This window comes from Callospermophilus lateralis, chromosome 17, assembly GCF_048772815.1.
Source record: "Callospermophilus lateralis isolate mCalLat2 chromosome 17, mCalLat2.hap1, whole genome shotgun sequence".
Lineage (NCBI taxonomy): Eukaryota > Metazoa > Chordata > Mammalia > Rodentia > Sciuridae > Callospermophilus > Callospermophilus lateralis.
In genome coordinates this window covers 77,876,566-77,898,859 of record NC_135321.1, presented here as the reverse complement: position 1 = coordinate 77,898,859, position 22,294 = coordinate 77,876,566, and the positions used below count along the sequence as shown (strand labels likewise).

Sequence of the window (22,294 nt, the reverse complement as noted above, 5' to 3'; positions counted from 1 at the left end):
GACAGAAACACAGGGGAGGAGCAGGCACAGTGGCACATTCTGTAATGCCAGTGGCTTAGGAGTTTCAAGCAGGAGAACCACAAGTTAGAGGTCAGTTTCAGCAACTTAGGGAGGCTCTATCTAAAAAATAAACAGAAATAGGGGAGCATAGTCAGAGGATAAAAGGAAGGAAGGAAAACAAGAGGACTCTGGAAAACTGAGGTGACCAGAGCTCACTCCATCAGCTACCATGGTCATACCTCTAGAGACTGAAATCCTAGACAACCCACAGTGATGAGCTTAAGACCAAGTCTCTGCTTAGCAATGCAGTTCAGCAAGCCTGGAAAAAGCTTTAAACATGACCATATACCAAAAGAAGGGGGCATGGGGTAATTAATGATGGTGGAATGTGGTGATCATTACTATCCAAAGTACATGTATGAAGACATGAATTAGTGTGAATATACTATGTATATAGCCAGAGTTATGAAAAATTGTGCTCTCTATATATCTAATAAGAATTGTAATGCATTCTTCTGTCATAGATAAATTTTAAAAATTACATTAAAAACATTTATACTAAAACTACATCTCTCACTAGCAGCTGAGTCCTGTTCTGGTAAATGACTTCAGGGTACATACTGGGAACAGCAACCCCCACCCCAAAGACGATGGTGCAGATGACCCAGCAGACACAGAGCCACTGCAGGTGCCCACTACAGGGAAAGGGGTGAATTCAAGTCTGCTCTAAGATCCACCTGCAAGAGACACAATTATAGACCTAGAAAACCCAGTGATGTTAACTGTAAAATAATTAGAAAACAAAAGTGGTTAGCCAAGCACCATGGTGCATGACTATACTCCAGGCAATTTAGGTGGCTGAAGCAGGAGGATCAAAATTTGAGGGTAGCTGGGCAACTTAGCAAAACCTGATTTAAAATTTAAAAATGAATAAAAGAGCTGGGGATCTAGTTCAGGGGTAGAGCCTAGCATGCACAGGCCCTGGGTTCCATCCCCAGCAATGTCAGAAAAAATAAAAAGAAAAAAGAAAGAAAGAAAAGGGAAAAAAAAGACTGAAAACTTATAAGATGGACAGAGACACAATGATGGGCACAATGATGCCTGCCTGTAATCCTATGGACTCCCGAGGCAGAAGCAGGAAGACTGCAAGTTCGAGGTCAGTCTTGGCAACTTAGGAGGCCCTAAGCTACTTAGGGAGATCCCATCTTAAAATAAAAAATAGAAAGGCCTGGGGATATGGCTCAGTGGTAAAGCACCCTTGGGTTTCAATCCCTGGTACCAAAAAAAGCCCTATGTGCAGAAAGACACACACAAGTAGCAGTGAAATATTAAGACAGGTGTTGAGCACCTGTGCTCACTGCTATCCCATTAGTTGGCCCTGCCACCCCAGCTCTACCCTGTCCCTGCCAGGTGACAGTTGGCCAGGGTTCACATGCTAATTCAGGCATGGTCTCCTCTGGAGCTTCTCCTGACCCCACGCCAGCCCCTCACTTTGTGGGACTTGGCAGAGCAGAAACTCCATCTTTGCTTGTGGAATTATCTGATGAAGTCCAGTCTTGCCTAAAAGCTGAAGCCCTCGGAGTACACTATTGTTATTAAAAATTACGTGCATAGTCAGGTGTCCTGGTGCACCTGTAGCCACTCAAGGGGATGAGGCAGGGGGACCCCTGGAGCCCAGGTGCTTGAGGTCAACCCAGAAAACATTTTTTTTTTTAAATCCTAGGCTCGGGGGGGAGCTGAGGACCTGGCTGGGTGCCCAGGCAGGCCTGGACAGCCAGTAGCTGCAGAGAGGGTCACAGACAAAGAGCTGCCAGAGGGCCTGAAGAGGGGCAGCGGGTTCTTTCCAAAGATTGAGCAGGTCGAATATGGAAGCCACCCAAGTGGCACCAGCAAAATGTGACAAGGACAAATAACAGAGGCCCACAGGGAGGCTCTCAACACATTGTTCTGCTTCCGGTCACCACCTGACCGCCTCCAGCAAGGGCCAGCCAGCAACTCCCTGTTCCCTGCTTTGTCCCAGAGTCTGCCCGGGACCCAGGGCCCACTCTGCCCACAGCCCCAGCCCTTCCTCTGGCTTTGTCCTCTCTCCTTCCCACTTTCTCTCTTGCATAACCACAGCAGGGGCAGTGCACAGCAGAGGACCCATGCAGACCAGGCAGTCTGTTCCGCAGAGCAGCACCCAGGCCAGGACATAGGTGCCACAGGAAAGGCCCTTTACCTCTGGAGCCCAGGAGGGAGGACTTGACACACAGGCAGCGGTTCACGTGCTCGCCCGCCTTCTGCGGCTGCTCGTAGATGTACTCGTACTCCACAGAGCTGCGGCTAAAGCCACGGTGAAGGACGTACTTGTAAGGAATGGCTCTATCCAGGCTCTGCCTGGGAATGACAACGCTGCCCTCGATGAGGGATCCGTACTCATGTAAGTCCCTGCAAATCAAAATACACCGGCTAGTGGCCAGTTATCTGGAAGTATTATCTCAGAAGATTTAGGTCTCAAATACCAAGAACACAGACCTAAAGCTATAACGAACACTGACCAAGACAGCATGTCTAGAACAGGGCAGGGCTTCGTTTCCAGTTAGGACAGAAAAAAGAGCCCTGGCAAAACGAGACTAAGAAATGCATGCTGGGAGTATCAAACACACACTCACCCGGGAAGCAGGGCCACCTCGGGGACTCACTGATCACTTCTAACACACATTGGAGGTGCTGGGGGACCCGGGACTCACGCAGTGTAGTACATCTTGCAAGCGTCACTCCACTTGGGCTGTCCGAGCTCTTCTCCTCCCCTGATGAACACAGTGTGGAGCTCGGGGTCGAAGGTGACATGCTTGGGGATGATGGCGTGGAAGTGCACAGTGATCCCCTCCTCGGGGTTCAGCCAGCTGGAAGAGGGAAGGAAGCACTGTGGTCACCAACTGCCCCTGGACAACCTACCTCCTCTTTCTCTACTGGTCATTTTCACCCCTGGCTGCTGCCCATCACAAGTGGCCAGGAAGTGGAGAGGAGGGTGTGAGTTCCCGGCCTGGCCAGCCCACCTCCTCTGCAACCTCTGGACTGAACTCATCCCAGGGGCCCTCAACACGCACGGATGGCCTCCCTGTGCCCTGGCCCTGGCGGGGTGGCCTGGTACCTCACGGGGACGGCCTTTGCACTGGCTTTCTGATTCTTCTGCTCCTTCTCCTTTGTCACAGCAGCTGTGTAATTTTTGTCACTCCCTTCTGGCTTCCTTGGGTCTTTGGGTTCTGAGCTGTCTTCACTTGTTTTTTCTCCAGGAGCAGCCAACCCGTCCTTGGTCTCACCCTCCTGAAACGAGCAACCAAGCCCCGGCCTGAAAGGCTGCCCCTCAGCCATGCATCCACAGCAGCCCAGGTGGACTGTCCAGTCCCTCCAGTCCACTCCCATGGCCTCTCAGGACCCTTCCTAACCTTGCCTGGGCCCTCCCCCCTCTCTCACTCCTGGGCACACTAGTTCCTTCCCCTGAGAACAGGCCAGCACAAGACACCCTCGGGCCTTGGCATGCCAATCCTTTCATCTGAATGTGTCCCCAGGGACTCCAAAGCTCACCCCTCACTCCTTCTAGCCTCTGCTCCCCCAGCACCTCTCTTGAAGCCTCACCCAGCCTCCCTGGCTGAGGAGCCACCTTTCCCCGTGGCACCAACCAGCATACTCCTGGGGATCCTCCTGGTACCCCCCACACTCTATTTTTTCCCAGCTCACTTCTTGGTTCCTGGTTTGGCCTCAGTTTTCCCCCCTCCAGCAAGTGAGCTCCCTGAAGGAAGGTTTGGTCTCCTTTGCACTGTCCCTAGCTCTCCCCAAACATGTGCCACATAACCAGACTGAAGATGGGCTGGTGACAGGTTGCAGCAGGGATGGCCGGGAAGGCCAACAGTGTCCCCCAGGCCCACCCTGGTGGGAAACCTGTACCTGGCAGTGTTCCTTGGAAGCAGGGGGACTTGCTGGCGGCTCATTTGTTGACTGAACCTTATCTTTCATTTCTTTCCCAGCCCTGTTAACTGGATTATCTGGCTCAGCTGTAGCATCAACTCCCTGGAGGAAATAAAGACCCCAGACTCCCTGAGCCACAGAGACAAATGAAAGGCTGCTCTGTCTCAAGGGCTTAAGATCAGCATTGGCCTTAAACTTGAGTGTGAGGTCAACAGTCCCTTCCTGCCCCCCACCCCCAGGAGCAAGTCCCAGCTGCCCTCCTAGACGGGAAGCATTGTCTCACCCACATGGCACACCAAAGGTGCTAGGGCCTGTCCTGTGCCCCCGCCACCACTCCCCAGTACTTACCCCAGAAGCTGGGACCTCTGTGTGCTGCCTGGCCCTCTGTGCTTCTTTCTGAGGCTCAGAGTCCCCTTTGGACTCAGGCAGCGGGAGCCCCTGGGCAGCATCTTCAGCCTTACAGTGGGCTTTGCAGGTAGAGGTGGGCAACCCAGACACCTTCTGGGAGAGGCCCCTGTCCCCAGAGGGCATGGAGGTGTGGAGATCCATTTCTTCCCTGTGGTCCTGGGGTGCTGGCCTGTTCTGAGACACACCTCCTGTGGCTGCACCCTTGCACTGGCCAGCTGGACCAGCATGCGGAGCTTGGCTTTGGGCCAGGGCTGCGTCCTGGGACCAGGGGTGTGAAGGTGAATTTGGACTCTGGGGAATGGAAGGTGATGGAGCCAAGGAACCCTGCTCTGAGGAAGCAGTAGTGTCCTGATTCTTCCTCCTTTTCTTCCTTTTGCTCTAAACAGGAGAGACATACCAATCTTACTTCTTAGGTTTACTACAACCTGCCCCATGTTTCCCCCCCATTTCCCTGCCCCCAATTTCTTTAGTACAGCAAGCTTAGCTCTGCTGAAACACTTACATCTATCATCCCTGCAACTTCTTTATCAGGGACAGAACTTAATTAAGAAACCAAGGGTCGGGGTGGGGGACCAAGGAGCAAGAGGCCAGGCAGAGAGCCTCGCAGGCAGTGGCTGAGGGTGTCACTGCGAGATCACTCTAGCACACTACAACATTCACGGGCTGTCCATGTGACACTCTTCGTCGTATGTGTCACAAGAAGGAAAACCAGAATAAAGGAGAGGAGGAGACTGCAGAGTACTGAGGAACAGAGCCTCCTGCTCACCCAGAATGAAAGCCGACATCCAGCACATGATATCTAGCCTTGGGAACCAGGAACACTGCCTGTGAGGAGCAGGCTGCTGGGACTCTGGCCCCAAGGGCTGTGATGCTCTAGAGGAGGTGCTGTTGGGCCACTGAAGGCAACTGGTTCATAAATCCCAAGCCCTGGCTGTATGTGACGAGGCCCTGCCACCCAGAACAGCTGGGAGTGGACCTGTACTTGCCCCAGGGCCCCCGCTCCTGGGGTTAAGACTCAGGAAAAGGGAAGAACTTGAGTACGTCTGTGTCTGGAATGTGCGGCCTCCTTCTGTGTCAGTCTGCAGCTTCCCCAAGAATCCTAGCTGACCTTCCTGCAGAACTGTCCAGATGCCCACAACAGCCCCCCAGGCACACAGAGGGCTCCTAGCCTGACTGGGAGTCAGCGTCCACTGTGTGAAATAGAAAGACAGAGCTTAAGAGATTTTTTCTCTTCCTGGTACTGAGGATGAGACCCAGGGTCTCACATGAGAAAGGAGATTTAAGAAACTTTTTCATCTCCCAAGGGCAACCAAATCATCCGAGATGTTGTGAACATGTGCAGTGACTCAGCAGTCTGGGTGGCCCCGGTCCTCACTTTCACAGGCTCCCTGGGGGCCCATGCTGCCAGCCCAGGCGCAGTCGTGAGCATGAGATAGTGTAGCAACTGGAGATCCCCTCTATGACACCTCAGGGTGCCCTGGGAGCCTCTGAGACTGACTAGACAGGTCTGGGGTCCCTAACCTTAATGGTCTCCAACAGCATCCTGATGGTTCCAAGAAGATGCTGACCAGCACAGGCTTGGGGAGGGACACACCCCCTCGGCCCTTCCCAGAGTCCCTGAAATGTCAGCGCTTAACCTCCACACGGAGCCACTGAGTGACCTGGGCCTCTGTGAGGCACAAGGACCACGAGGGCATAAGGGCACAACAGGGTCCTGTCCTATGATGCTGGCAGCGTGACGGAGGCAGGTTAAGACGCATTATGCAACATGCCAAGGACAAATCCAGCCAGGAGGGCACGGTGGGAGGTCACAGGCCACCCTGACTCAGAGGCTTCCTGGAGAAGGTGGCGGCACAGGCTGAGTCTGGAAGATGCAGAAGCTCTGACCCAGCCGGATCTCCGTGGCAAGGACTCATAGGTCTTTGTGCACAAAGACGAGCCCTTCCTCCCTAGGCCTCCTGCTCACCTAGAATAGAAGCCAATGTCCAGCACAGGAAGACCCCCTGAAGCTCAGGCCTGCTCACCACCCTCACCCAGTGCAAGCAGCAGATCTGGGGGTCAGTAAGGCCTGGTCACAGGCAGTGACTGCAGCAGCACCTGGGGGCAGCACTGAGTGCAGAACAACTGGACCAGGGTACCTCTGGGTGGGACACAGCAGGACACAGGCACATAGGAGCCAGAAGCCAGGGTGAGTGAGGACAGGTGGGCTTGGGAAAGTCACTCCACCTCCTCAGCAAACACCTGCTATAGGCCTCTGCCTTAGGACAGGTGGAACATCAAGGCTGAGGTGACAGAGCAGGCCATGGGCAGGAGGCCAAGGTCGATACAGAAGTGTAGAGAGGCCAAGTCCCAGGGCGTGGTCCGCACAAGGACTGGAGAGACTTCAACATCAACAAGGGGGTGCAGCATCAGAGATAGTGACAGGCCAGCAACACAGACAGCGAAGGTGAGTCCTCATGAAAGCAGGCAGTGGGACATGAGTGCCAAGGGCAGGTGGGCAGTGAAGCTGCCTATGGAGGCCCAAGGGAAAGAAGCTGACAGGTGGGTGCTTTGTGTTCCCCAATCCCCCAGGGCCAGCTGGCTCATCCCTGTAGCAGGTAAGGGCTGTCAGGAGCCAGAGGTGGGCGTCAATGAGGACGGTGAGGCCTCGTCCCTGGCAGCTGCTTGGCACATCCTTCCAGCAACATGGCTACCAGAGCTTCGCTGTGGGAGGGCCTCCTGGCAGGGACATCCACCTGATGCACCTTTCCAGATCAGCTTCCTTGTTTGTGCAGACAATATGACAAGTAGTGTTTAGGGATAGGCTTCCACTAACAGGAGCCATGGCTTTAAGAAGCAATGGGAGCCAGGGGTGGTGGCACACACCAATAATCCCAGTGACACAGGAGGCAGAGGCAGGAGGATTGCCACTTCAAGGCCAACTTTAACAACTTGATGAGGCCCTCAGCAACTTAGTGAGGACCTGTCTCAAAATAAAATGCAGGGCTGGGTTTATAGCTCAGTGGTGGAATGCTTGCCTCATATGAATGAGGCACTGAGTTCGATCCTCAGCACCACATACATAAATAAAATAAAGGTATTGTGTTCATCTACAACTAAATATATATATGAATGAAACATAAAAAGGGCTGGGGATGTGGCTTAGAGGTAAAAGCATCTCTGGCTTCAATCTCTGCTATAAATAAATCAATAAATATTTTTAAATAGCCACTATGTGAAGAGGGGCCAGCTGGCAAGGGGGTTGGTCAGGGAGCCAAGGGACCGGGTGCTGCACCAACCTTCTTGCAGATGCCATGGCCGCTGTGCTGCGCTGAGCCCTGGAGAGCATCCCACTGCCCTAGACCTGCAGCTGCCTCCAGCCCACAGACTGCGGCACAGTCAATCCAGCCTCGCCAAACACCACGCTGGCCAGGTGACCCTGGTGGCTGACATCAGGTGCCTGAGTTTCCCCATCTGTTACGTGGGACAGATGTCCCTACATCACAGGGTCACCATGAGGATGACCCAGAGGGACAAAGCATCTCAAGAGCCGTGGAAAGCTGTCTGGCTTAGCAGGGGACTGGGGCTGTGTCAATATGCACAGAGGCACTTTAGGGCCACCTGCTGACAGCGCCAGGCACAGGGTGGGTGTGGGACCCATGTGGTCAGTGCCCCACCTCCTCCCTTTCCCTGGGAAAGGTCCCTGCACCTCCCTGTTCTCACCCTGCACCCTGCAAAGCGAGTGGAATCAGCTCTGCTCCAGCCCCGGGGTCAGCCCTGTGGGCTCCTTCAACCACTGATTCCACCTCACGGCCACAGCAGGTTGAGGGCCAGGCTGGAGAGCCAGTCAGAGCCAAGGTTTGAGGGGAAAGCTTTCCCTCTGTTCTGAAGGAGCATCCTTTGTCCCCTGGATGAAGCAGTGGGGCAGGGAGCTGTGGACACCATTATGTGACCAAGGGGCAGGATGGTCTGGAGTACTAGAGACACTGGCCAGAAAGATAAAGAGACAGTGCAGGCAGGCAGAGCCGCACCTGGACTTCACAGCTACCATCCAGTTGCCTAGACTGAGCCTCGTCTACAGCCTCAGGATTTATTGATCATCTGAGCAATAAATTTCAGTTCACCAGTTTGAGTTGCATTTTTGGTAATTTGCAACCAAAAGATTTCTAATGGTTCAAATAATCAAACCTCAGATTAGGTTGTTTTCTCCTTACAGGAACGAAAACAAAGTCCAGATAACCAATGTCCCAACTGTCAGATAAAATGGATGCCAGCCTCTTGTGGATACTTGCAGGTCACTGCATGGCACAGAGGACCCCACTGTGGCCTGTCCTGACCCTCCAGGCCCATCAGAGCACACATTCTGCCTTGATCTTAAAATAACTGCCAGCTGCCCTCTAGGAGGGGAGTGGTCACAGGGAGGCACTCAGTAGAGGCCCTTAAGAGGGCAGGCATGCTGGGGTGCGGCTCGCAGGTGCCCCAAGGAGGGCCTGGCTGTACCCTCCATGACACAGCAGCGTGGAGACCACAGGAATTGCAGGGGTGGCCCAGGAAAGACCGTTGGAGGGACCCCAAACAGTTCCCGGAAGACAACTGCCAGGTCAGGGGTGATGGCAAGTGACAGCACCCTGTGGACCCAGACTCCTTTGGCCATACCTGGGCAGCAGTAGGTTGCTGATTTCCAACACAAGTATAATCTGAATCGCTGATGGAAAGAACTGCAGTGGCTGGAACTGTCTTTGAAGGGTGCTTCGGGAGGAAGGTCCATACCGGGCCTCCAAACTCACCAGGCCCTGCCCAACCCATGTGCAGCAGCTGCTCATTTAATTCATGTGAAACGGTGTGTGACCATGGTACTCAGAAACAGCCACAGCTCTTTGGGAGTCACAGCATCCCCGTGCAGGGGTGAAGCAGCCCTGCTTTCCTCATGTGCACAGCACCTTCATAACACAAGCGAGCTTCTCCTCCCGTGTTATAGTGAACCTGGAACACACCCAACCAATGCTCTGGAGTTGAACACACCTGAACCACTGTTTAGGATCTGGACCCCAAGGAGCAGACACCAAGCTTCCTGCCACACCACTGGTATTTCAAGCACAGCCTGCTGATGGGCACAGGCCCAGCTTGGACAGCACCTGCCTTGTGAGAAGAGCCCTTGTGTGGCCGGTGGATGTAAAAGGACGGACTTTCACAAGAAATAACAGCTGGGAGTCAGGGTGGGCAGGCAGGATGTGCAGCACAGAACAGAAAGATGGCACCCCCAAAATGACTTGCCACAAAGACCAAAACCTGAGTGGGTGCAGACGCCTCACAAATGGCTTAGCTCCCAGCTCTGCCCTCTCAGTGGAGGTATGAGGGTGACTGGCTGGTCGGGGCCGGCAGGAGGCTCTGCAGCCAGAAACACAGACTACCTGCTCATTGTCTGCTGTGAAGGTGTCCAAGACCTGGCACAGAGCAGCCCCCTCCATTCTCCTCTTGCTGGGAAGGCACTGGGAAGCTGCCTGCTCACCAGGTATGTGCTCTATGGCATCTACAGAAGGTCCTGAGGCCACTCCCTGTTGAGACATGACTCCTTCAGATAGCACAGGGTCACCCACACACCCTGGAACCCCGCCTCATCCAGGCCCAGTCAGGGAAACCTCATGGAGCAGGGAAACCAGAAATCCAGAGCCCAAGGTATCTGAGGCCAATGGGCAGGAAGGTGCAGGTGGGCAGGACAGACGTGTCCCCCAGGTGGGCAAATCAGGTCCTGGTCCCCTGGGGCCTCCACTTGAACACCTGGGTCTGTACTTTCAACAAATGCAGCTGCAGAGGCACCAAAGGGAGCAGGTCAGCCCAGGCACCCAAGGCTCAGCCAGGCACAGCCACCGAGCCTCCAGAGGCCAGGTGTGCCTCCACCAGGCAGCCTCAGGCAGCCTCTGTCAATTGTTAAGGTCTGTAAACAAGTCAGATTGACACCTGTTATTTTGCCAGAGAAATGTTAGAGTCTGTAAACAAGTCTGGATGGCGCCTGGCCAAATGCCAGAGGGAGTGGTTTGTGAAGTAACAAAAGCGAGCCATTAAGTGTGGAGATTCCTTATTGGTTGACTGCTGCATCTATTTTATGCTAATTAGATAAACTATGTAAAATGTTTAAATACCACTCCTGTCCTACAATAAAGGGCTCTCACTCCTCCTGTATCAATGTACACAAGTTATTCGTCACCCTGGGTTATTTTGCTGCAGCCGGACTGCGGCAGTCAATCACGCCAGCAAATCTGAGGAAGGAAAGCCACTGTGGGCCTAGGGCCACTTGGAGCCTCCCACCTCACCAGCTCAGGCCCCTGCTTGGTCTCTTCCCTCACTGCCAGAAGCACAAACGCGTGAGCCTCTGGAAGGACACAGAGCCAGCAAGCAGGAACTCACAAGCCAGCATCCAGTGGCCACTGAAGAAAGGGCCAGGAGGAGGCTGGCCACCTCCCCCATGGCCCTGTGGACCACAGGTAGAAGGACACGATCAGCTCTGCTGGGGAAGGCTGATGAATGGCTTGTGGTTCCATCCTGGCCATCCCCCAGGCCCCGCCCACCCTCTGGGAATCTCAGGTCTGAGCTCAGGGACCTTCTCTCAACAGTGACACCAGCTCAGGTGAAGCATGATGCAGGCTAACAGTGGGACTGGGAAGCCACTGCCCAGAGACACTGTGCTGCTCACTGTGCACTTTACTCCCAGTTTCTTTCAGGTGTGGCTTCTGCACCTTTAGGCATGTGTTTTAAATAAATCTCCTGTGACAACACCACACACAGTGTGAAAATCATATAAAAAGGACATTTGGGGGTAGTTCTGCTGGTGTTTTGAGGTATTGGGGCTGGAAACCAGGGACTCACACATACTGGAAAATGCTCCACACGGAGCTACACCCCTGCCCCAAACAAACATTTGAAAGTTAACAACTCAGAGGCCTTTAGGCCACTTACAATGTCACAGTCATCACCTATACTAGGCTCCCACTTCGTCACCCCAAAAGCAACCCTGTCTCTACCTCACAGTCACCGCAAACTCTGAGCTACTGCTCTCTCTCTCTCTCTCTCTCCCTCTCTCTCTCTCTGGATGAACTTGTTCTAACATTTCCTTTAACAGACATTGCACAGTGTGTGCCTTGTACCTCAGGTTCCTTCTCTGAGCACTGTGTGTCTGAGGTGCACCCTCGTTGCACTTTGGACATGTACACTTCCTTCTTTATAGTGGCTGACTGATATTCCACGGAGTGCACACAGCGTAAGTAGTTCATTGTTCATCCATTGAGGAACACCTGGGTTGCTGTGCCGCTGGAGTGCCATGGCTCTGCTGCTCTGATGTACAGATAGGCATTTGTTCAAACACCCGTTCTCATTTCTCTTGGATACATACTTAGTGGAGCTGCTGGGTCATATGGCCATTCTGAATTTAACTTTCTGATAAGCTGCCACACTGCTTTCCACAGTGGCTGCAGGACTTCACATTCCCTCCAGCATGACACCACAGTTCCAACTTCTCCACCTCCTCACCGACCCCTGTGATTTGACACTTCTTATCACAGCCATCCTAGTGCGTGTTAGGTGGTGTGTCAAGAGGTTTTGCATTGCACTGAACCACCAATGTGTGCTGATGCCTTTCACAGGCTTGTTGGCCACTTGTACATCTTCTTTGGAGAAAAGCTTAGGCAACCCAGGCGTGGTGGTGCACAACTGTAATTGCAGCTGTTCTGGAGGCTGAAGCCAGAGGATCACAAGTTCAAGGCCAGCCTAGGAGACTTAGTGAGACAGTCTCAAAATAAGAAAGGCTGGAATGCTGCTCAGAGGTCGTGTTGGTGTATTATGTGGGATGCCCTAGGTTCAATCCCCAGTATGAAGAAGGAAGGAAGGGGAAGGAGGCTGCTTCAGGCAAACCTTTTGTCCAGAATTAAGTTGGACTGTCTTTTTGCTGTTGAGTCATGAGTTCTTTATATATCATGGATACTCAAGCCTTTCCTGATACATGATTCACAATACCTCTCCATTCCATTGGCTGCCTTTTCAGTTTACCTTGTCATTTTGATGAAGTCCAATTTTTCTACTTTTTCCTTTTGTTTCTAGTGTTTTTGGTGCCACAATTAAGCAAGTTTTGTTAAACATTTGGTAACCAAATGCCAACTCTATGATATTCCCTCTAATTGAGATTTATTTCTGTAAAGTCATCGGTAATGTCTCCACCTTCATTTCTACTTTAGTTTCTTTGGCACCCTTTCTTCTTTTTTAAAATATACATTTATTTATTTATTTATTTATTTACTTACTTACTTACTTACTTACCTATCTATTTATTTATTTTCATGTGGTGCTGAGGATGGGACCCATATGCTAGGCAAGGGCTCTACCACTGAGCTACAACCCCAGTCTGGCACCTTTTCTCACTGGTGTGTTATGATTGCACAGTACGACGGTGTTTGTTGTTACATATGGGTGCATGCAATCCACAGTGTAACAATATCATTTAGCCAGGATTCCTCCCCAGCAGTTCCCCTCTCTCCCCACCTCCCACCCCCACCTCATTTTCTTCCACTGATTTCCCTTCAATTGCCATGAGGTCTGCCCCCACCTTCCTTTCCCTTTTTCCTCTCTAGCTTCCACTTAAGAGATAAAACAGGACCCTGGACCTTTTGAGTTCTTTACATGTTATCTTTTTTTTTTTAATTAGCCTAAAAGTTTATGGATTTTGTTGGTCTTTTCAAAGAATCAACCTTTTGATTGATTGTTTTTTTTTCTCTAGTGCTTTTCTATTCTCTCCTTTGTTTATTTCTTTTTTAACTACCTTTATTTTATTTTATTTATTTTTTTATGTAATGCTAAGAATCAAACCCTGCATCTCACATGTGCTAGGCAAGTGGTCTACCACTGAGCCACAACCCCAGCCCCATCTCCTTTGCTTATTTCTGTTCTAACATTTAGTATTTCCTTCCTTCTTTGCCTTTAGTTTTAGTTGCTTCACCTTTTCCTAGTTTCTTAAGGTGTGAAATTGGAATCAGACACAGGGCACACACAGTCCTCAGTCCTTTCTTTATTCTCTCTCTCTCTCTCTCTCTCTCTCTCTCTCTCTCTCTCTCTCTTTTGCCACAGGGTCTCACGAAGCTGCTGAGGCTGGCCTTGAACTTTGAATCCTCCTGCCTTGGCCTCCTGGTCACTGTGATTGCAGGTGTGCACCACTGTGCACAGCTATGCTTTCCTGGCTATTGCTCATTTTTTTTCTTACACAAAGATTCTTCAACTTACTCTGTGAAGGCTTAAAAAGACCCTCATCCTGCTGAGCACTGCAGCATTTTTAATCACCACCCCCTGAGTGTCTCAATGGTGACTCTCACTTGAAGGTTCACCCAAGCCTTCAGTATCCCCCAAGGCCCAGGTTTGTGTGGCCTTCCCTGCTGAGGAAGGGGTTACTCCAGGGAAAAGACACAACCGTACACCATACACACAAACACACACCACTCCCCCCCACAGGCCCTGCACCCTGACACATACACACAAATCAACACTCACTTCACACACACCACATACGCCAGACACTACACACATACACACCCCACACCCATGCACCACACGCATGGCACCCGCCCACATGCATGCATGGACCAGAGTACTCCCGCATGTCACTGTCACACTCTGGGCCACAGAGCACCCCCTGCAAGGAACCTCACAAGCCAGCCCCAGCCCAGGCACAGAAAGCCACCTTCCCCTCTGAGCCAGGAGGGAGCCTGGGAGCAGGTGCCACACTCTGGGTGTCTGTGAGCTGGAGCTGAGCCAGGGAGCACACCCAGTGCCCTGAACACCTGCAGGGAGATCCCTCCCGAAGCCTCCGGGGCTCCAGCAAGGTCCCCACCAAGCAATAATTCCCTGGTGTTTAACAACTCCCAGAGGCCAATGGGGCCTCACCTCTGGGAAAGGCACCTGCCAGCCAGCGAGCACCCGCACACGGGCCCTGTGGCACAACAGAGGAGCAGCCAGCCCCTCGCCTCAGTACAGAGACCCAGAGAGAGCAGGACCCACACCTGGCCCAGCCACAGCTCCTGAGGCACACACATATCGGGTCTAGAGCTGTGAAAAGAAGGTGGAGACCCAGGGCCTGGAGCCAGTAGACACCTCTGGGGATGGACCAGACACTGAGGGCAGCCAGGTGGTGGCACTTCTGGGGCCAGCTGGACCTCTATGCAGTAAGGTTGCAGGGGAAAGTCAGGGGGTGAGGGACACATGGTGGTGGTGAGGGTGACTCAGCCAGCCCAGCTCAGCCACCAGGGAAACACAGAGCAGGAGCAGGGACGGGTGGAGGCAGCATGGCTCACTCACTCTTTGGATGGTCCAGGACCCATCTTTAGAACTGGGCTCAGCTGCATTTTCCTGCAAATCACTGGAGCCAAGGGACAAGCACAGGTCCCTGTCTTCCTGCAGCGCTTCCCTCAACTCCATCTCTTACTCCAGGGATGGGGCCACCAAGGAGTTATTGTTCTCAGAATCTACACAGGCAGATGAAGGACAGGTCAGGTCAGGGAAAAGCAGGGAGCACCAGAAGGCCACACTGGGAAGACCCTGCAGAGATCAGACCTGACCTCCCTCAAGGCCCTGCTGTGGTTTCTGCTACCAGCCAGGCAGGATGTGACCAGGGACTCAGCCCCAGCTGCAAAGGAACAGCGAATCAGACAGAAAGAGGCTGGGCTGCCAGGTGCATGTGCCTATAATCCCAGCAACTGGGGAGGCTGAGATAGGAGGATCCCAAGTGTGAGGCCAGCCTTAGCAACTTAGGGAGGTCCTGTCTCAAAATGGGGATGTAGCTCAATAATAGAGCACCTCTGAGTTCAATCACCAATACCAAGGAAGAAAGAAAGAGAAAGGGGTGGTGTAGGAAAAGAGAAAAAGAAAAGAAAGGGGCACAGCAGGGGCAATGTCCACAGCACCCCAAACTCTGCAGCTCTAAAACAGAATCTGCCCTTTTCTTCCAAACCAAAAAAATCCTTCTCCTTCCTCAGGGACAGGAAGCCCCAGTCCAGGCACCTCCCAGCGGAGGCCTGCCTCCCTTAGCCTAGCACTACCTCATCCATCTTCCCTCTGGTCTACAGAGAACCTTGTGTCACCAGGTATGTCATCTACACAGTGTGCACAAAGCCACTGAAGACTGCACACCTGAGTCTGAACTTCACCCTTCAAAGAATCTCTATTGTCAAATCTATGCCATTTCAAGCCTGGTTTTCTACCTGGAATGTTTTCTGAGCTGACTGCCCAGGGCCCAGGCCTGCAAGGCTCCAGGTGTTCCCTTCTCTAGCCCCTTCTCTCTTTCCTCTCCTAGCTCTTTTACCACTGCATCTCCTCCCTGCAAGGCAGGGGCCATGCAGACCTGGGGCCCAGAGTGCTGGAGGAAGAAGACCCTCAGGCCCATGCGCTGAAGGAGGCCCATGTGCGGGACTCAGACCCTATACCAAGACCACATGCAGGACGCAGACTGAAAAACCAGCCTCTACCTCAGAGCAAAGCCTGTCCAAAGAAGGGGCATGAACTTTGTCCTTAGAAAGACCCACAGAGCACTCCTAGGTACATTCCCACCCTGCTAAGTTGTTTATCTATAAATAACAGAAGAGATCTGCTGTGCCAGGTGTCCCTGACTCAAGTCAGACTAGGTGGGGACCCATAGCAACCCCATAGCAGCCACCAATCAGCATGAGACAGGGAAATACCTGGGATGCCAGATGACCCTTCCAGTAGTTTATGGTGGTTGATAGCGTGTTGGGAAACCATGTAGTTCAGCACGAATACCCCTCATGCCTAAACCCATCAGTTCAAACGAATTCCCCTCTTGTAGTAACCAATCACCCCTACCCAACTTGTTCCCGCCAGTGAATGTGCTAATCATGTTCAGAGTTGTTTTATGATTTTCCCGAGGTGTGGGATGATTTGCTAAGAGATGCTATGATTTATGTGAAGTTTCTGCCTTCCCCACAGAGTGTATAAAACTGCTGCAAACCCTAGGCTGCTGTGTGCGTGCGCGGAGGACCAAGCTAGCTCACAATAAACACCTCTTTGCTGTTTACATCGATCTTGGTCTCTGGTGGTATTTTAGGGGTCCCAAATAACAAGACTCTATCCCAAGACCACTTGCAGGACTCAGACCCTATAACAAGACCACATGCAGGACTTAGACCCTATACCAAGTTCCTGTGGAGAACTCAGACCCTATACCAAGACCTCAAACTGCCCACACAACACATCGCCAAAAAGTTGGAAAACTCTCTGCCACACTCTCTACTCCCAGACCACTTCCCTTTGCACAGCTGACATTTAACAACAAACCCAGGATTCTGATGGGCCTCCCTCCTGCTATGCCAGCTGGACAGGCAGCTCTAGGAAACCTAAGCTACTCAGAACCTGACATCTCCCCGGCCCCAGGGACAGACTCAGGGAGGGCTCCAGGGCTCCTACTGGAGTTGGACACACACACTCCCTCCTGGGGGGTCCATGATGGCCGGCTGGATGTTGGACCCTGGCCTAGAGTTCTGCCTCCAGCCTGAGGACAAAGCTGCCATATACAGAAGGGCAGGGCTGCAGGGCCAGAGAAAGGAGCCAGAGTTCTAGGCACACCCAAACCCCTAAGCCAGGCCTTGTCGGGCCAGCAGCTTTCCCTTCCCTTTCCCTTCCTCTTCCCACTCCCCATCCCATGGGGGGTCTTTTCACCTGGCTGAAGAGACCTGGCCCTAAACTCTGTTTGGCCAACCAGCTAATGGTAGGAACAATTTAGTTGGTCTAGGCCCTCCACCTCTAGTGACCTACAGAGGTACTGTTCTAGCCTCAAGCACAGTGACTTCCTGGCCCCCACCCTTTCGCAGACCTGGGAACCTCCCCTGGAAGTGTCTCCCCACACTTCCATAAAACTCCTTTTGGTGCCTTATTCTTGTTCCATGGTTCCTGGCCTCCCATGCCCCCATGCCCTTTTTTGCTGTACAGCCCTGGCTTCCTGTATTCTCCAACACAAACAGCCCCAAGGACTATCAATCTCAACAGGCAGTCCACCAAAAACAAATACAAGTGGCCATCTGATTTCCAGAAGACGCCTGGCTTCCCTGCTGTTGGAGATCATAGCTGGAACCTCAGAGCCACCTCTGACCACCCCACTGGTACCGCTGGTCATGAGTTCTGCTCCCGCACTTGTTGAGGTTTGAACATTAGAGAAGCTCACCGAGGGAAGCATGGAAGGCAGAGTTTATTCAGAAAGGAGTCACATGGACTTCTCCCAGGAGGAAGAAGGAGGCCAGAGCTGGTGTCCTGGTGTCCCAAGGAGTGAGGCTTTCTGCTTTTTTAAATCTGCCCTAGGCTTTCTTTGTTCTTCTCTCTTCCTTTTATCTCTCTCCTTCCTGTGTGTGTGACTGGGCCCAGGAATGCTAGGTGGGATGGCCAAAAGGTGAGAAACAGCAGAAGGGGGAAGGGCAGGATGGAACAGCCCAGGACACACTAATTAACAACCTTACAGCTCCCTATAGAGGGGGACAGCTCCTGGCACAGGTTACCTTAGCAATAGATTAGAGAAGGGGAAGGTTATTCATAAGGGTGGAGGAAGGGCTGAAGGAATTAACATTTCAATCCTTCAACTTCCTGGACTCACTCAAATTAGCCTCCTAGATCTGACCTGACTCAATTTACCTATCTATACTGACTGCCTGTCTAGTTCTGGCTTCACCACTGGACTATGAACAAGATGGGGAGGGAGAGGGTGGGAGAGGAGATGAAACAGGAGGATCACAGGTTCAAAGCCAGTCTCAGCAACTTAGTGAGGCCCTGTCTCAAAATAAAATATAAAAAGGGATGGGGATGGGGTTCAGTGGCTAAGGACCCTGGGTTCAATCCCCAGGACCAGGAAAAAAAAAATGTGTGGAAGCTCAAACCAGCTCACTGGCACTAGACAAGTGCTCTGCTCCACCAGCCCGTGAAATGCTCCACTTTAAAAGATCCAAAGCAGCCTGACATAGTGGCACACACCTGTAATCCCAGAGGCAGGGGTTGGGGGGCGCTGAAGCAGGAGTTCAAAGCCAGCCTCCACAAGGGCAAGGAACAAACAACTCAGTGAGACCCTGTCTCTAAATAAAATACAAAATAGGGCTGGAGATGAGGCTTAGTGTTTGAGTAGCCCTGAATTCAACCCCCAATACCAATAAATAAATGAGAGAGAGAGAGAGAGAGAGAGAGGGAGAGAGAGAGAGAGAGATCAAATGCCAAATGTATGTTATAATAATTCTGTTACAGTTGAATAGGAAACACACCAGGGCATAGTACAGCAGGTTTTTCCAGCCCATTGTGTGGTAGGCACTGGGGGCAGAGGGGAGCAAAACTCAGGGACCAGATACCACTGCCCAGGCCTCCTCCCCACCCAGTGGACATCTGCTCTGGGCCTCCTGGATATCCTGGGCTGGGCTTCCACTGGAACCCCCTGGGAGACCTCATGGGGGTGGGACCTTATTATCTGGCCTTCACCCCTTGTTTGATGGGGTCTCACCCACCCTTGCCAGGGGCTCCGCTGAACCCCACCCACCCTGGGCCCCAGAGGCAAGGCTGCTCCTCCTGCAGGGAGCGCCATCATCCAGGCTTCAAGCTGCACACTCCCAGGCTCCCAGGAGCCCTGATGCTCTGGAGACTCTGAACTTATCTCCTCCATTGTAGAAACACACATCCTCCAGGAACACAGAATGAAAAAGAAACAGCTGCATGGACCTTGGTGCCTCCTCCAGGAAGCTCCCAGCACTCTGGGCAGGAGTCCCTGCCTGGATCCCTGGGGACCTGGGGCAGGAAAGGGTGGCCCACCTCTCTCAAAGCCCATCCCCCACCCCACCCCACCTCTGCAGAGACCATAGGTCTAGGTCTCCCCCCATGCCTGCATCCACAGGACCTCCAGGCCTGCGTTCCTGGCAGAGCATCCCTTGGCCTGGCTGGCTCCCAAATTCCTGGGATTCCTACCCTGGTCCTGCAGCAGATGGAACCACCTGAAGAACCTCCAAGTGGCTGAGAGGAGTGGCCTTCCGCTGTTGAGGAGCCAAGCCCCCAGTTCCTGTTTCAGTTTCTATTCCAGTAAACAGAGTCACCACCAGGCATGAGGAAGCCAGGGCTGGCACCCCTGCCAGGCTCTGGCTTAGGTGAGGTGCCAGGCCACTCTGCCCTCTCTCCCTACCTGCAGGGATGGGCACCCCCTGGAAGGCAGCCCTGGTAGTGTAAAGGATGACAAACCCAGGCCTGGATATAAAATAAACTATAAGAACACTGCGATGAGAAGTAGTGCCCAGAAAGGGAGAGTTCCTGCCCCTTTCCAGTCAGCCATCTCCAAGAAACCTGATTAACACACCCCTACCTTTTGCCTTTTGGATTGTAAAGAACTACCCCTAGGAATCCAACTACTCCCCTTTGAAGTGTAAACATCCCACCTTCAGGCTCAGGGCCAAGGCTAGAGATTTGCCCTTTGCTGCTTCTCCTCTGATTCCTGCCCCCAGGATGAGAAGAATCAGCAGCTTTTGGTAAAAAGGCCTCACATCCTTGTCCTCAGGCAGATGGCCCTTTATTCAGATTCTGCTGGCAAGTGGTTCTGGGCCCATCCCAGCCCCTCACCAAAAATGAAAAGAGGGGCAGAGGGCAGTGGCCTTTCAGGAGGCCCTGCAGCAGGATGAACCCTGGGTCACCACTTCCCTCAGGGTGCTGTTTGCCCCATCTGCCCTACGTGGCCTCTGTCAGGGACCACCCTGTCTTGTCCCATAATTAATTTTAATGCTGGCCCCACAGCAAGCCTGTGAAAACAGTCTGGCACTGCTCATCACTCAGACCAGTACCCTTTTCTCCCCTCAAACAAGACCAGCAAGAACTCAACCACAGTTCAACCTGCACTTGGGTTCCAGAGGGTTCAAAATCCTGTCTCTTGTTGCTAGCTGTGAGGCTGTGGGCAAGTTACTTAACCTCTCTGTGCTTCACTCTCAGCATCTGAAGGACAGGGATTTATGATAATGTCGTGTTTAGCACAATGCTGGGCACATCACAGCTTAGCAGCTTGGCTTTTTTAAACCCCTGGGACTGCAAACCCTCCCCTCCCAAGGCGCCAGCTGGCAGATGTTCTCCTGGTACCCAGGGGTGGGGAGCCCTGGCAGGTGGCTCCACCATTCCACAACTCCATCTTCACAATCTTCAGGCCCCGTGGCTGCTCATGGCTACTGCCTCATCCCAAGGATCCACAAGTCCCAGGTGCTCAGGGCATTCTTGGGGCTGAGGGAAAGCAGTGCTGCCCTCTGGGAGCTCTGTGCCCCAGGGGCTCTAGGGCAGCAGGACAGGGGCAGGGGAGGCACTTGCTCTATTCCAGCCATCAGCAGGAAAGGCCCATCTGACAGCTGGTCCCCTCCTGTTCCTCCACTGACAGCCTGCGCAGGCTGCGGGGACCCCTCCCAGGGCATTGCACACCCCAGAGCCCTCCCCCTCCAGCAGCTCAGACACCTCCCTAGACATCCTCTGGAGTGTCCAGAGCCTTTCAGCTCAGCCAGAGGCTTCTCATCCCTGAGGGGGACTAAACTCAGTTCTCTCAAAGAAAAGAGACTGGAAACTTGAAGCAGGACAGGTGACTCCAGCAAAGAACCTCACAAAACTGCTTGAGGAAAGTGCCCCCTGGGAAGAGTTCTGTGGGCTGCAAGCTGGCCCTGCTGGCATCTGCCTGGAAGGCACAGGTGCCCCCATGCCCCACTTGACTCCAGTGCCCCTTGGGACTTGCCTGGTCCTTGGGCTGCAGGAGGCACCTCTTTCCACACTGGCTGCAGAACTTGGGTGCCGTCTCTGGCTGGGGGATCCTCTAGCCCAGTGTCCCTTCCCCTGCAGGTCTGAGAGGAGAAGCAAGAGTTCCCAAGGCAGCAGCTACAACTGTGCCTCCTGTCACGTGACCACAGTCCCATTTCAGTTTCGTTTTTTGAGAAAGTGAGATTGCTGTAGCCAGGAAGTTCATTGGCCAATGGAAATCTAGCAGCAGTGTGTCTCCTGTGGCTGCTCAAGGCCACTGCTCCATCCCAAGTTCCACTCTACCCTGGATCCCACTCCATCCAGAAGCCCCCCTCTGTCTCTGCAACCACCCAGGGAGGCTAAGACTGCAGCTCAAACCACAAGCCAGGCCAGCTTCCCACACAACCACTGAGAACTTAGGGGAGGTGGGCAGGAGACTCAGGTGGACCTGCAGCCAGGGAAGAACCTTGGCCTAACCCAGGTGACCCCCAGGCAGCCTGCAGAGCTGCTTGGAAAGCAAGCCTGGAGCCAGGTGCCACTTCCTGCCCGGGGGCCTTAGTATCTCACCCTGCTCCCTGAGAGAGAGGAGAAGACAGCTGCCCCACAGGTAGCCCTAAGCACAGATGAGAGTTAGGTGAGTCTTACAGGGACAGCTTACAGCATTAGAGAGGTGCTAGTGGCCATGGTCACCTCTGGCTGAGCAGTGCCTCCTGCAGAGGTCAGTCTGTACTGGGCGGCCCAGGGCTAACAGGCTGCGGTCAGGGTTCCCAATAACTGGGGGACACTGCCATCTATGGAAGCCCACTCTTCTCCTTAACCAGGTGGCATCCAACTAGGGAAAGGGTCAAGGTCAAGATGGCAGGCCTTAACTCTGGCCTAACCCATGAATCCCAAGGCACACCCACCCATCCACCACCCTCTTCTGCTGGTCCTGCATCAAAAAGCTACAGAAGCAGTGGCTGCAGCTGTGGCACCTCACCAGCTGGAGGTACCTACCAGCTTCATGCAGACTTCTGCTGCAGCCCCTGCCCCTCTCCCAAAGTTCACCTGCTACAGCCCAGCCCCAGTTCCCATCATGCCCCCCTCCCCTCCACACAGTCCCCTGAATCAAATACCACCAAGGTCTGGCAGTTCCTCACTCAAACACCTTCAATGATTCCCTCTCTGCTCCCCCAGGCTCCTTTCCACTGTACAGGAG

General features: G+C 53.1%; 1 protein-coding gene across 1 annotated transcript in view; it reads right to left on the bottom strand.

Moving 5' to 3' along the window:
- Nucleotides 1-22,294, bottom strand: part of LOC143382734 (E3 ubiquitin-protein ligase RNF213-like) — a 108,568-nt gene that overhangs the window by 84,822 nt on the left and 1,452 nt on the right. Inside the window, exons 2-7 of the mRNA XM_076836931.2 lie at nt 21,095-21,172; nt 4,297-4,734; nt 3,928-4,050; nt 3,134-3,306; nt 2,730-2,885; nt 2,219-2,427 (exon numbers count right to left, since the gene is read on the bottom strand). Coding sequence (XP_076693046.2) covers nt 2,219-2,427; nt 2,730-2,885; nt 3,134-3,306; nt 3,928-4,050; nt 4,297-4,734; nt 21,095-21,172 — 1,177 coding nt within the window. The remainder of the gene's footprint in view (nt 1-2,218; nt 2,428-2,729; nt 2,886-3,133; nt 3,307-3,927; nt 4,051-4,296; nt 4,735-21,094; nt 21,173-22,294) is intronic.